The 12,958-nt window shown below is 37.7% G+C and overlaps 1 protein-coding gene across 1 annotated transcript in view; it reads left to right on the top strand.

The window, feature by feature from the left end:
- Positions 1-293: 293 nt before the first annotated feature.
- The window catches only part of fgfrl1a (fibroblast growth factor receptor like 1a), a 64,551-nt gene continuing 51,886 nt past the window's right edge, over positions 294-12,958 (top strand). The window contains exons 1-2 of the mRNA XM_055178076.2: positions 294-724; positions 981-1,073. Coding sequence (XP_055034051.1) covers positions 1,010-1,073 — 64 coding nt within the window. The 5' untranslated portion in view covers positions 294-724; positions 981-1,009. The remainder of the gene's footprint in view (positions 725-980; positions 1,074-12,958) is intronic.

Below are 12,958 nucleotides of genomic sequence, written 5' to 3'. Positions count from 1 at the left end.
TAATTTATAATTATTTTATAAACCCTCGGAAATGTTGCATTGTTTGCAAGTTTTATCCAATGGAACAAAAATATTATACCATTCAATATATTTTCATATTAATATTATTTAATTGGTACTGACAATCAATTATAATATTTGGAGTATTTATGAGTAAGAAAAGACAATTCGTCATTATGATATTCCATGTTAAATAAAATTAAACATTATTCCTTGTGAAAGAGTTAAATGGTAAAAGTGAAAAGGATAGCTGTGATTGGTCTAAAGTTGGCCGTAGGGCTGGACCATTTTACACTCCCCAATGTGTGTGTGCGCGCGTGTGTGTGCGTATGTCTGTCTGTGTGGACGGAGAAATATTTAGCTAACGGTATTTCTTTACCACCACTTGATATAACGTCGTATCAGTATTTTGTTGTCTGTGTTTTGTTTTATAAAGACCCTGTGGAGATAACGTGGATGTGATTTAGGGTCGGCGGCAGTATCGGACTGTCATATCGTGAAGTTTCTGCGCGTGTATTAAAAGCGTCGCGTGAAAATACATGACGTCAGAGCGTTCTGGACTACAGTGGCGCGTGATAATTTCGCAGATTGAATTCGGTTTTCGCGCAAAATGATTTCGGATGTATCGCTTGGTGTGAAGGCATGAATTGTCTGCGGAGATGTAAGCAATGATATTTCATCTATCGGTCGCGAGGAACAACTGTATAAACTTTTTCTGCTGTTGGTAAGTGTCGCACGTTTAACTTTTATTATTTTATTGCAAGTTAATGCTTTAAAATTATTGTGCAACCCCACTCGAGCCATTTAAATGCATATGCACTGGTTTCCACGAATGATATAACCAAGCAGCAAGGCATGTAATGAGATTTCATGTAAAACACTGCTTTTATTCAGTTGCACACATTTAAAATTTAAATGAAGTTTGTGAGTGCTGTCGCATTGTACTGTCACTACACTAAACAGCTTTATTTCTGCTGTTGATTGTAGAACCAGATTTTATTGAGACATCATGGAAATCTTTTGGATTGCTTTCTTCATTTTTGACATCATTTTTATGACGGACTGTGCTAGAGGTGAGTAAAAGTCTTTCTGCCCATCTAAACGACGCAAAAATGATGAAGTGCTGAAGTACTCACCTGTTAAAACTACGATAAAACTACCCTTACGAAAATTAAACATGGTTTTACTACAGTTAAAAGCAAAAAAAAAAAAAAAAAAAACACATGGTTACTGTAGTAAAACCATGGTTACCACAAAATAATTGTGGCTTTGTAAACCACAGTTAAACCATGGTTACTGTAGTTAAACCATGGTTTTGCATATAGTAATCAATACACACACAAAAACGTGGTTGATTTAGGGTAAACAACAAACTAGTTATCTGTATGTTATATTTTGATAACAAAATATAATTTGTATACGTATTGATTACTGTTTTAAGTGTTTTTATACTAAACATAGATTTTATTTTAGTTAGATTAGGTAATAAATAGTCACATCCATGTAATGCGTGCTTGTCCGTATGCTAAGGATTTTTATATAAACTATAACAAATAATTTTATATATAATAAACTTATGTTGGGAGTTTAAAACTTAGAAATCTTTAGAAATGTTAAAAAAAAACTTTACCTGAAACTTACAGAAACAATAACAGAAGTAGACACAAATCATTTGTCTATTTGTTGAACATCCTAAAGAAATACCCTGTTTATATTTTTATAACATTCATGTGACTTTTACAAACTATGCAATGTTTATATTCAACCCTTGTTCTCAATGTTGATTTTATTATTGTATGGTGCAGTGTAAAGTATCCCGTTTTAAGGTTATTGTTTTCTGCTTGAAATGTTGCCCTCCAGAAATAACGTCAGGAGTTGATGTTCATTTGACTAGTTATTATATATATTATTTAAATGCATTTTTTAATAATGCGATATGGTTATAAGTCTGCATGTGAAGAAAGCATCTCAATTCCCTCTTTTATTTACCGAGTTGAAATTCAATCAGCTTTAACCTGTCCACCGAGTTCACAAGCTCGAGACTTTCCTTCATTGTTTGCTGAGTGCAGTCCGGTCGTCTTTTTGGACTGAAACTAACCATCATTTCCATTCAGTGCGGGCTGAATGAGGGCCGCTGATGGGCAGATAGCACAGCTCACTGACTCCACTCCATCAGGGCCGCATTTGAAGCGTGATGGAGTCTCCCTTCTGTGTTAGCGTACACCTCAGACTCAACAGCCTGTCACCGGAGCTGGGGCGAGACAGAGAGAGAGAGACAGAAAGAGAGAGGGAGAGGTTGAGCGACGTCTGGGCAGATTGCATCTGTAAGGGGCCCTGAACAATGTGGCATTCACGGTCACATAGCACCGGCCTTCAAGGAGACGCTTAGCCAAAAGTAAACAGAAGTGCAGAAAGCAATGCGATTAGATTAACCAATTATGTTTGTTTGCTGTGCAGTACCTACGGTGTGCCTTCCAAGGCAAAGCATTTGGGAGATTTGTGTTTGCGAGCAAGCGCAGACAATTTGCTGCCTCGATCGTATCGGTGCCGCAACTGCGGGCATGGTTGACGTGTTGCGCTTGTTTCAGAGAAGAGAACGGGGCATTGAACAGCTGGTCAGCTGAATAAAGATTGTTCAGATGATAGTAGTATCTACTTGATGATCAGATGTTGAATTATATACAGTCTGCACTACAGAAGTCTGAATGTAGATACTGTGAATTGGCAAGTTTATGCATTTGATTGCTTCACTTCACCGATTTTGCTTTCATGTGTAGGGTGACCTCAATGTTTAAAGACAAATGAAGATGGTCCCACCAAAATCCTGTGTTAATGTTAACATATTTTAGTATCATAACTATACCACTACTATACATGACTATACTTTTACTATGATAAAAATGTTTCAGTTATAATGCATTAATGCAACAGGAAGGCTTGGATGTAAAGTTGATTCTCAAGATTTTATAATTTTAATAGTGATGTCAACCGGGGTGCATACAAAATTAATTTAACATTGTCCTTTGTCCTCTTTAAGTACTTAACAGTCTGACAAAAAGTCACATTTTGTGCTGTTTCTGTACTGTATCACAATGTTTCATGCAGCTCTATCTTCCTTAAAGAGATGCCGCATACCGTGTGAACCCCCATTATTGTCCTTAAAGGGATTGTTTTTCCAAAAATAGTAATTCTGTAATCATTTATTCCTCTTCTTGTTGTTCAAAACCTGTGTGAGCTTTTTCTTTATTGTTTTGAACACAAAAGAAGATATTTTAAAAATAATGGCATTCACAACAATTAGCAGTACGCATTGACTTTCATAGTAGGAAAAACAATTACTATGGAAGTCAATCCACTGTTTGCTTACAATCATTTATCAAAATATGTTTTTTTGTATTATGCAAAGTAAAGAGGGAGAGTAAATTATGAAAAAAATGAATTTTTGGGTGAAGTATCCCTTTAAAGGCGGAGTGCACAATGTTTGAAAAACGCTTTGGAAAAGGAGACGGGCCGACTACCAAAACACACTTATAGCCAATCAGCAGTAAGGAGCGTGTCTACTAACCGACATCCTTGCCGGGTTGCGTATGTGTGGGGTGGGTTTTTTAATAGAAGGTCCAGATTCTATTGGGGTAGGGGCGTGTTTGTTTAGGTGATTTCAAATATCAACATCGGCTTTCAAACATTGTGCACTCCACCTTTAAGGACAATAATGGGCATTTCACACAGTACGCAGCAGTCGTATGTCAAGATCATTTTCAATAGGAGACATGCGGAAAGTGGCAAAATGGGGGTGGTTACAGAGGTGGAACAGAGTTGGTCCACACGCCTTGCTCATGCACCCAAAATCCTGCCCCTTCCTTGGACACGGCGCTTCACGGTTAAAGATAAACATATTTGCACTAAATGCTACATAAGTAAACATGCATGGCATGGCATGGCATTGACAATCCATTTTAATGGGATGGTTCACCCAAAATGAAATTTTTTGTCATTATTATCTTCGAACCCACATTGTCTTTCTTTGTTTTTCAGAACCCAAATGCAGATTTGTTTTTTAATAGTGTTGTCTCTCTTTCAGTGCTGTCTAGGCACAAGTTTGTTTAGGCAATTTTAGGATGCTTCTCTTTAAATAACAAGAAATAAGATGAGTAAAATAGATGAGTAAATTTCTTGACGACACTTAAAATATATGACACAGGTCAAGTTATTTATTTAATACTTTTCGGGTCATTTTGAAGCCTGAAGGATTTTCTGGTTACTATCACATACACTCCCATACTAACCATAAAATCCCAAACAGCACTTTAAAAAAATGCATTTGAGGTCTGAAGAACAATGAAAGACATTTAGGGTTCAAATGACATGAGGGCCAGTAAATGATGAGTTAAAGTTTAAGTTTTCATTCAATTAAGTTTTCATTTTGGGTGAACTATCCCTTAAAGTAACCAGATGTAGGTTCAAGTGAAAAAGGATAGTCGACTTAATAAAATGTAGGACTAAAGTTGATTTTATTGATTGGGAATTGCATTGTAAATACTGTAAATTGCTGTGTTACATAGCAGAATGATGACATCAGACATCAGAAGAAAGACGTAAAACTAGAACAAGTTTTTAAAATTTTTTATTTAAATAATTTGCTCTTATTTATTGTTTGCAATAAGAAGGTGAATTAATAATTTAAAAAGGGAATATTTAGTTACTTAAATATATTGCGCTCTTGATTAAATTAGATCATGATTGAGTCCATTGGAAACTACATTGAAGTTATTGTACTGTTTATTGTGGAGTGTTTTTGAAAGTTCTGTTGATGTAAGGCGTTGGGAGAAAGGTTTCTCTGTCTTGGTGTAAAGAAGGTACATCTCATCAGAGGACAAATACTTTCCATTGTTAACGGAAGTGTAGTTTGTATAGCACTGCCAAAATACTTGAATTGTACAGCTCTTGCAATGTTTACAGGTCCAGACGTCCCAATGTAGAATTAGCATTCAGTTCCATCCACTGACCTCTTATTGCAGCTGGCCGGTGTTAATGTTTGGAGATGTGATGTGTATCCTGTCAATTCCTATTTTAATCACGTTTGGCCTGTTAGCCAGTAGCATGTTTTAACAATCTCATGTGGAATTTCAACAAATTATTCATTGAGAAGGCGTTAAAGTGTGTTGTTTATATTATCCAGTGCTTTGATAGCTCTGATAGATAAGACACTGGATTATTGTAACTCTCCCTACTGGTTGCAGTTTTCCATTTTCCAGACAACGTAAGTTATAATTTTATGAATTATCAGTCAACATCATGTCTTCTAGCAATGCTAACTTTAATAAATGTGCTATATATGCTTATATATCAGTCAAGAATTTCACTCATTTTGAAGAACGTATGTTGTTTTAAATGGAAGGGAATCTGATTTTGTGTTTTTGAACATATGTGGTTGTGAGTTGGTGGGGGTCAGGATCTGAAGATGGGCTGAAGTGTTTGTAGGCACACGCTGATTTGTTTACACTAATGCAGACCACCCTTGCAGCACACGTCTACATTCACTGAGATGTTGGATTCAAAATCTCAATGGAGCAAACAGTTAGATGGTCTACTTGCAAAATAAACACCGTTATAGACCTCAGATCCAATGGAAATTAAATCTCAATTTCTGGAAAAAGACTCGTGAAACTAAGCCTGAACTTTTCCAAATCAAGAACCAAGAGGGAGAACCCTCTGATTGCCCCTTTACTCTTCTTTTTCTACTTTTCTTTTTTTTACGTCTTGGTTTATTACCAATGCAAAGTCCAGGAAGTTCATTACTGAGTTAGAAACGTGGTGTTACAGTTGGTGGCCATTCTCCAGAACCTAATTTAAAAGAGTCAAAGGTGTCCCAAAGCAGTGAAAGGGAGGTTAATTATGGGCTGTCCTCAAACTTCCTCTGTTTTGAGGAAGACCCCAGTGCTCTTCATGCATCTCAATGTTTCTTACAGGATAGACAGACAGACGGATAGATAGGAATAGCAAAAAAAAGTGTGAGGTTTGTAAAACTCTTTTCCATTGAGGAAGACACAAGGAAGAATGGCTGTTAAGCGGACCCAATTACGTTGTTATTGTAAAGTCAAATGGTGTTTACAAAGAAGCCATTTTCCGGTCACCTACTCCCATTTGCGCTACACTGTGAAGAGCATTCTCCTTTAATGAGGCAGATTAATGGAAGAGAAGAGTAAATTATCCCATTTGCTTCACCAATGCCTATATGTAATAGACTGTAAAAATATTATGATTGAAATTTTAAGGCATTCAGCTTATAAAAATTTAAAATAATTACAAAGCTATTTAGAAAACAACAACTATTAGTCAAATTTACAGACTTTGAAACAGATTTACTAATAGCTTGTGCCAGCGCAAACTATCTTTTGGCATTGACAAACTACTGTCAAGACGTACAGTGAAAAATGAGTGCTGCAAAAGCGCGGACAGAGTTGTTTGAGTAAGCCATTTTCTGCAAGCATGTGAAAACAGGTCGTTCAGATTTCCCTGTTTTGTGAGGTAGGTAGCAAGGCGAATTACAATAATACCGCCCCTTTATCTGCACTATCCAACCACATCACTTCCATTTAGTGGAGAGAGAGAGAGAAAATAATTGATAGCACAATTGAGTTTCAATTACAACAAACCACCATCATTGCAATCTGTGTTTGAATTTCATCCGCTCATTTGCATTTTAAAGGACACACCCCAAAACGGGACACTTTTGCTCAGGCCTACAAAGTGGCAATTTAAGCATGCTTTAATAATTATCTGTGGGGTATTTTGAGTTAAAACTTCACATACACACTCTGGGGACACCAAAGATTTATTTTACAACTTTTAAAATATTACATAATATGACCCCTTTACCATTCGCCTTGTCTATAAATAACCAGCTAAAATTTTCACTCCCATCTGCGCTTATTGGAACTGCTCTCTCATGCTAATTTGTCCTGTTTTGTAAATCTGGCCCTATTTACTTTATATTAGTAGTCTAATATAGTTTTCCAGCATCCAGTGCTTGATGCCATTATATAGAGCGCAAGGTGGCTGATGACTGACATTATGTCCAAATTAAATTCTGTAAATTTGACAGAATATTAATAAAAATTGAATTCAGTTATTTCTAATGTGTGTTACCAACTATTAAAGCTTTAGTTTTTGAAATTGTCAGAGAGAAAACACTTCTCTTAACCGCCTGAGCTAAGCTCTTATTGGCTGATTATAGTAATATCAAAATTGCCAAATATTGCACCGTTCGATCTTTTAATCTCACTCGTTTAAATATATCTAGAAACATGTTTTCAGGTAGTGGATATCTGGAATACTTCAGAGACCACTAGGGGTTTCCAAACTGTGGGTCACACACAGGTGGGTCGTGCAAAGTCGCTTGGCTGTAGCGTTGAATGACACTAAAACAGTTTAGCCGAACTAATGACAATCAATGACAATGATTTTGATATTGCAGTTAAACAAACATATTATTAATACAAAATACTCCATTGTAAAAGAGAAAAAATGTGTTTCCTCATATTTCCATTAGAAAATATGTTGGTGGGTGCCGGGATATATTTGAACTATTTCAGTGGAGTGCAAAATGAAAAGTTTGGGAACCCCTGCTCTATATCATGTGATTTTATCCCTGAAAAGAGACCAAAAGGTCTGCCGTCACAGGATGATTGGCATATGGTGACTCTTTTGGTGGCTAATAGAGGTTTTACAGATCCAGCAGTGTTCTGGGAGGTTGGGGAGTTCCTCTGTCGGCCTTGGCGCCTGATGGTGCCTGGATGCTGGTGTGGGATCTTGTTACTTGCTGGGGGAGGAGGTCTTAATGATGGAAGTGTGAAAAGAGGAAAAACAGCCCAATTTGAATTGGGGGTTGTACAAACATTGTGTTAAATGTGTGAGCCCACCAAGCAGTTGTGCTCCGTATGCAAGTTATTCCAGACTGGAATTTGAAATCCAGATTTTAGGGGGTTTGCATTGTGGCGGCAAGTACAAATCATACCCAAGTAGATGGCATGCATACGTTGACTGCTCGGCTCTTAAATTCCTTTTACTTCGTACGGATGAACTTTACACATGGTGTGTCCCAAAGCAGTAAATCTCAGTTTGTTAAACAGTCTAAAAGCATGTTGTTGGCTGTTGGGAATAGGATTGGGGATTGAGAAGATTTCCAGTTTTCGAAACACAGAATTGAAAAATGTTCATGACTTCTGTTAAGGCTTTTCAAATGTCCTTCTTGTTTTACATGCTCACTCTCATTTCCCAGTTGTAGTATTGCTTGAATAGCTCATTGTTGTGGGCTGGTGGTCTGTGTTTGGCCAGTGTTCAGCAGAAAAGGTCAGAGGTCAGTACAGAGGACCATGGAGAAGGCCAGGTTGGGTCGCATGCCTGACCCCACACCAGAGGTCTTACAATAACATGTCAGTTCTGCTGTTTTGTCTGCCCCTGCATCACTTTTTCAACCACTTCCCTTTTTCCAAATCCGATCCAACTTTTTGCCTCGGCGTTCCACTGCACTGTCTGTGACTGCACCCGCCCCCATATCCCCAGCTGTTCTTTTGGTTGCATTACAAATGAGATGTTGAAAAGCAATCCTAAGACTGGAGACAGCTTCCCTTGTTTTCTTTGGGATTTGGCATGTCAGTTTGTGTTGGGGCCTGTGCCTCACCAGCAGCTGTGTATATGTCATATGTCAGATGGGGCTCTGATGCTCCCCGTGCAACAGAAGTCCACGCCAGCCTTAAACAATAAAGGTATGCGCGTGATTGATGGAAAGCATCTCATACAGTCACAGTGTTCCTGTGACACGCAACACGCATCAGCTTCCCGAAAGCGTTTTTGTTTAGGCGAGGCAGAGCACTTAACCGGACAGCACATAAGCCTCTGCCGTGTCTGACCTGCTCCGGATATCGACCGCTTCATCAAAGCTGCATGCCATCTGGCAGTCCTGAATTACAACATGCCAGTGTCCAGAGCAAAGTGTCATTCACAATCCCTGCCTTTGTAACACATTTGGAGATGCTTGGTATAAAATTGTTTCACTTTGAAATAACAATATGTGACCCTGTCTGTGAAATCCAGGCTAAGGTATCATAATCTTGTATAATCTCCACAATCTAATTTTGAGATTAAGAGCATCAAAGTTTGATTTCAATCTTTGACATGATAAAAATATCAAGGTTATTTTTCACTGAATGTTCTTTATGTAGAAAACAGTTTAAACAACGTTAGCTGTGTTTTCACAGGCAGTGTCACTTTATATGAGCTTAAACATGGTCAGATTGTATTGAAGCAACAGTTAGATATATCTACATGTCATGTATTAGATCAAGTGATATCTGTGGACAAATTCTGCTAGATTTTTTCAGAAATAACTCGACGGTCGTCAGACTTATGGCCGAAAGCGGGCTTTCATGACAATAGTTGCCGATAGTTATTATTATTATCATCATAGTTTCAAATTAACGTGCGCATTGCATGCTTTTCCTTGCATGAGACAATTTGTGTGCTTCACTTTGCGTGAGATAGCTTGTAACGTGCGCGGATTTCTTCTCGAACGGACCTGGACTTGTAATGGGCGCGTCTTGGACTCTTGCTTGTACCTGAACGTGTGCGGCATGGACTCTGTCTAGCACCTACACTTGTAATGGTCATGACTCAGACTGTTTCTCGCACATGAGCTTGTAATATGTCCGGCTCTGCCATTTCCTTGCACTAGAGGTTTAAAACCAGCTCCCTGGCATGCAGGACATTTTTGAGCGCCTGTGCTTTAATGGCGCACTCGGATTAATGGCATCAGTTTAAAGAAGGTTGTGGTCATGACATTGTTGCCCTTAGGGGGTGTGCACACCAAAGTTTTTAAAAGCGGCTGACAATGCCAGGTGAACGCTGACTGCCAGCTTTTTCAACCGACTGCCATCTTTTTTCAGCTGAGGGCTTTGGTTGCTGTGATACTTCTGCTTTGTTTATCAGTCGTTATGATGTTTATCCCGCCCCTCCTTCACTATGATTGGATGGCTGTGTGAGAACTGACATTGACGAGCTGAGATTTTCACCCAAAGTTGAATATTTCAGCGTGGAAAAAAACTCCAGCTGCTTGCTTTTTTGAAAAATGTCGCGCTTCCATTGGAAACAATTGAAAACATACCCCGCTCGCCGGCGTTAAAGCTTTGGTGTGAATGCCCCCTTACCCTACAGTCACATTAGCTACAAAAGTGAACGACACCGATCGACACGCACACGCTTGATGGGCGTTCCTTGGCTAGTTTCTCAAAGCGGTATCAAAAGTCACTTTAGAGGTATTGTTAAGTTACAAGAACGGTGTTTTTGGATTTAAAAGTATTTATTTCTCGATAAAAGTAACAAAATATATGAGAAAAAAGGCCAAACTTATCAGATATATACATAAATACGCAGTTTCCGCCATCTTGAATTATTTTCTCAGACTCGACCACAGACCTACGTCACGCTGCTCCTTCACTCTGATTAGCAGTCGCTTTGTCGCATCGCTCAGCATTTGCATAAAATAGCCTGCTTGTCTATTTTGGCCCCGCCTTGCTCGCGCAGCGGCAAGCTCGTCGCTTGTCGCTGGCAAACGGCCACTTCCATTGAAAATGAATGGTAGCTTGTCGCTCTGTCTCTGTCGCTTGTAGCTAATGTGACTGGGGGGTTAGAGTAAATCAATTTCTTTTTTGTCCACCAATCCAGTGGCTTGTCATAAATGAGTAAAAAACAAACAAATATTATAAATAAGGAAACTATTGCCAAGCCCCCTGATACTTTTGTGTATCTGCAATCTCACCGGCAGACTATAGGACGATCTTAAAATGGGACATATCGCCCAAAACTATTATGTATACATTTACATTACATTTTATGCATTTGGCAAACACTTTCATCCAAAGCGACTTACAGTGCATTCAAGGTAGACATTTTTATCAGCATGTGTGTTTCCTGGGAATCAAACCCACAACCTTTTGCTAAGGTAATGCTCTACCAGTTGAGCTACAGGAACTTTTACTTTTAATGAATTGGTCCCATTGTGATTTTTAGTGGATGTTTGAAGTCAGTTTCACCTAAGATCATGTGTTTGAGTGAAACCACAAGTGTAGTACATCACTAGAAACTGTCCTAATACTTTAGCAGGGCTTTTTCTGCACAGAGAATTTAGAGCTGTGCTATCTTTCTTAAAAATGTTTGATATTTTACCGCACATCTAATGCAGCTGCATTCATACATTTTGAAGTGTGATGTGCAAAGGCTTTCTGAGGCCTCTGTAGTTGACTTTACATACATTACAGTAAAGATGTAAATGTTTCTATTTATAATGCCATGCTAAAGAAGCCAGTGTTATATTCTCTACTGCGCAGCTCTACATCTCTGCCACCCTCATGACCCACTGCAATTTGTTTGGCGGGCAATTAGGAATGTAACCTCATGACCCTTATAATACCAAACAACCTCTTTGTCCCTCAAGCGGCATGACATGTCCCTCTCCTGCTGGCATACTCTGTTCAAGGTGAAAGGTTTTCAATGCCTTAACAACAGTCACAGAGTTGACGGACGCTAACTGACGGGTGTTATGCCAGGAGGTTTCCTTACCATTATCAAACACTCGCTCTGAGTCTGCTCAACACTTGCTTTTTTGCCTTTCTCGTGTGCAAAAGTCATATCACTTGTTTATGGTTATTTCTAAATAGTTTTTTGTGCACACAGGAACCTATAGGCAAGAGAAAAGACACAAAGGTGACCTTTGCAATACACCCCTGCTAAAAAACAATAGACACCATCACAGAAATTTTTGGTTTTATTGGATTTGTTGGTTCTATGTATTGGTTCTAGTGGAATATGGCCCAAAACACACTACAATGTAGTAGTTTTAATAATAAAAGCTAATGGGATCTTTTGGTATTTTAATGGAAACCATTCGAATTTACTGTAATGGTTTAATTGTTTTTTTCAGCAGGTACTTCTGGATTAACCCAAAAAATTACTTATTTTATATAAAATTTTTATTTATTTCAACTTAAATTTTCTCACTTTAAGTTTCTTAAAGCCTAATTTTTTTAGGTGTTACACATTTTTTTTTTTACATTTTTCACTTAATAGATAGAACTGATAGAACTGAATTTTTTACACTGCAAAAAATGACTGACTTAGTATTTTTGTCTTGTTTTCAGTAGAAATATCTAAAAATTCTTAAATCAATATGCATTTTCTTGATGAGCACAATGACCTAAGAAAAAAAGTTTGACAAAAAATATAAAATTTAATAAAATTTGTGTTTAAAGCAAGCAAAAATAACTGCCAATGGGGTGAGAAAATTTTACTTGAATTAAGTGTTTAAGAAAAAAGAAATCTTATTTCACTTTTTTTTCTCACCCCATTGGCAGATAATTTTGCTTGTTTTAAGGACAATTTCACTTAAATTGTTTATTATTTGTCTTAAAACTAGACTTATTTTCTTAGGTCAATTTTGCTCATCAAGAAAAAGCATCTTAATTTAAGAATTTTTAGATATTTCTACTGAAAACAAGACAAAAATACTAAGTAAGAAAGTCATTTTTTGCAGTGTAAGTGGTACCAGTTGAAGTATTTTTTTAAAAGTAGATCCAACTTTTTTACAGTGTTGAGTGCATGTACATGCAGTCTTGCTTCGATTATGCTTGATAAACTGATAAAGTGTAAAGTCATGAACGATTTTCTTTTATTTTCTTTTATTGGGGAAAGGTTATAAACCGATAAAGCAAAATCTAATCCGCACATGTAGATTTCTGCCCATTACCCTGATTTTGCGTTGCATGTAAATGCCTTAACCAGCTTGAACACAGTTTTGTTCATGTGCGCATCTCTCCGCACGAAAAAGATAAACATCACAAACTAAAGCATAATTTAACGCATAAAAGTCTGTGGTCGACAGTTTGCAGAAAAACTGCGAAATTAA

This window comes from Misgurnus anguillicaudatus, chromosome 16 (genome assembly GCF_027580225.2).
Source record: "Misgurnus anguillicaudatus chromosome 16, ASM2758022v2, whole genome shotgun sequence".
Classification (NCBI taxonomy): domain Eukaryota; kingdom Metazoa; phylum Chordata; class Actinopteri; order Cypriniformes; family Cobitidae; genus Misgurnus; species Misgurnus anguillicaudatus.
This window is presented reverse-complemented; position numbering and strand designations above follow the sequence as displayed.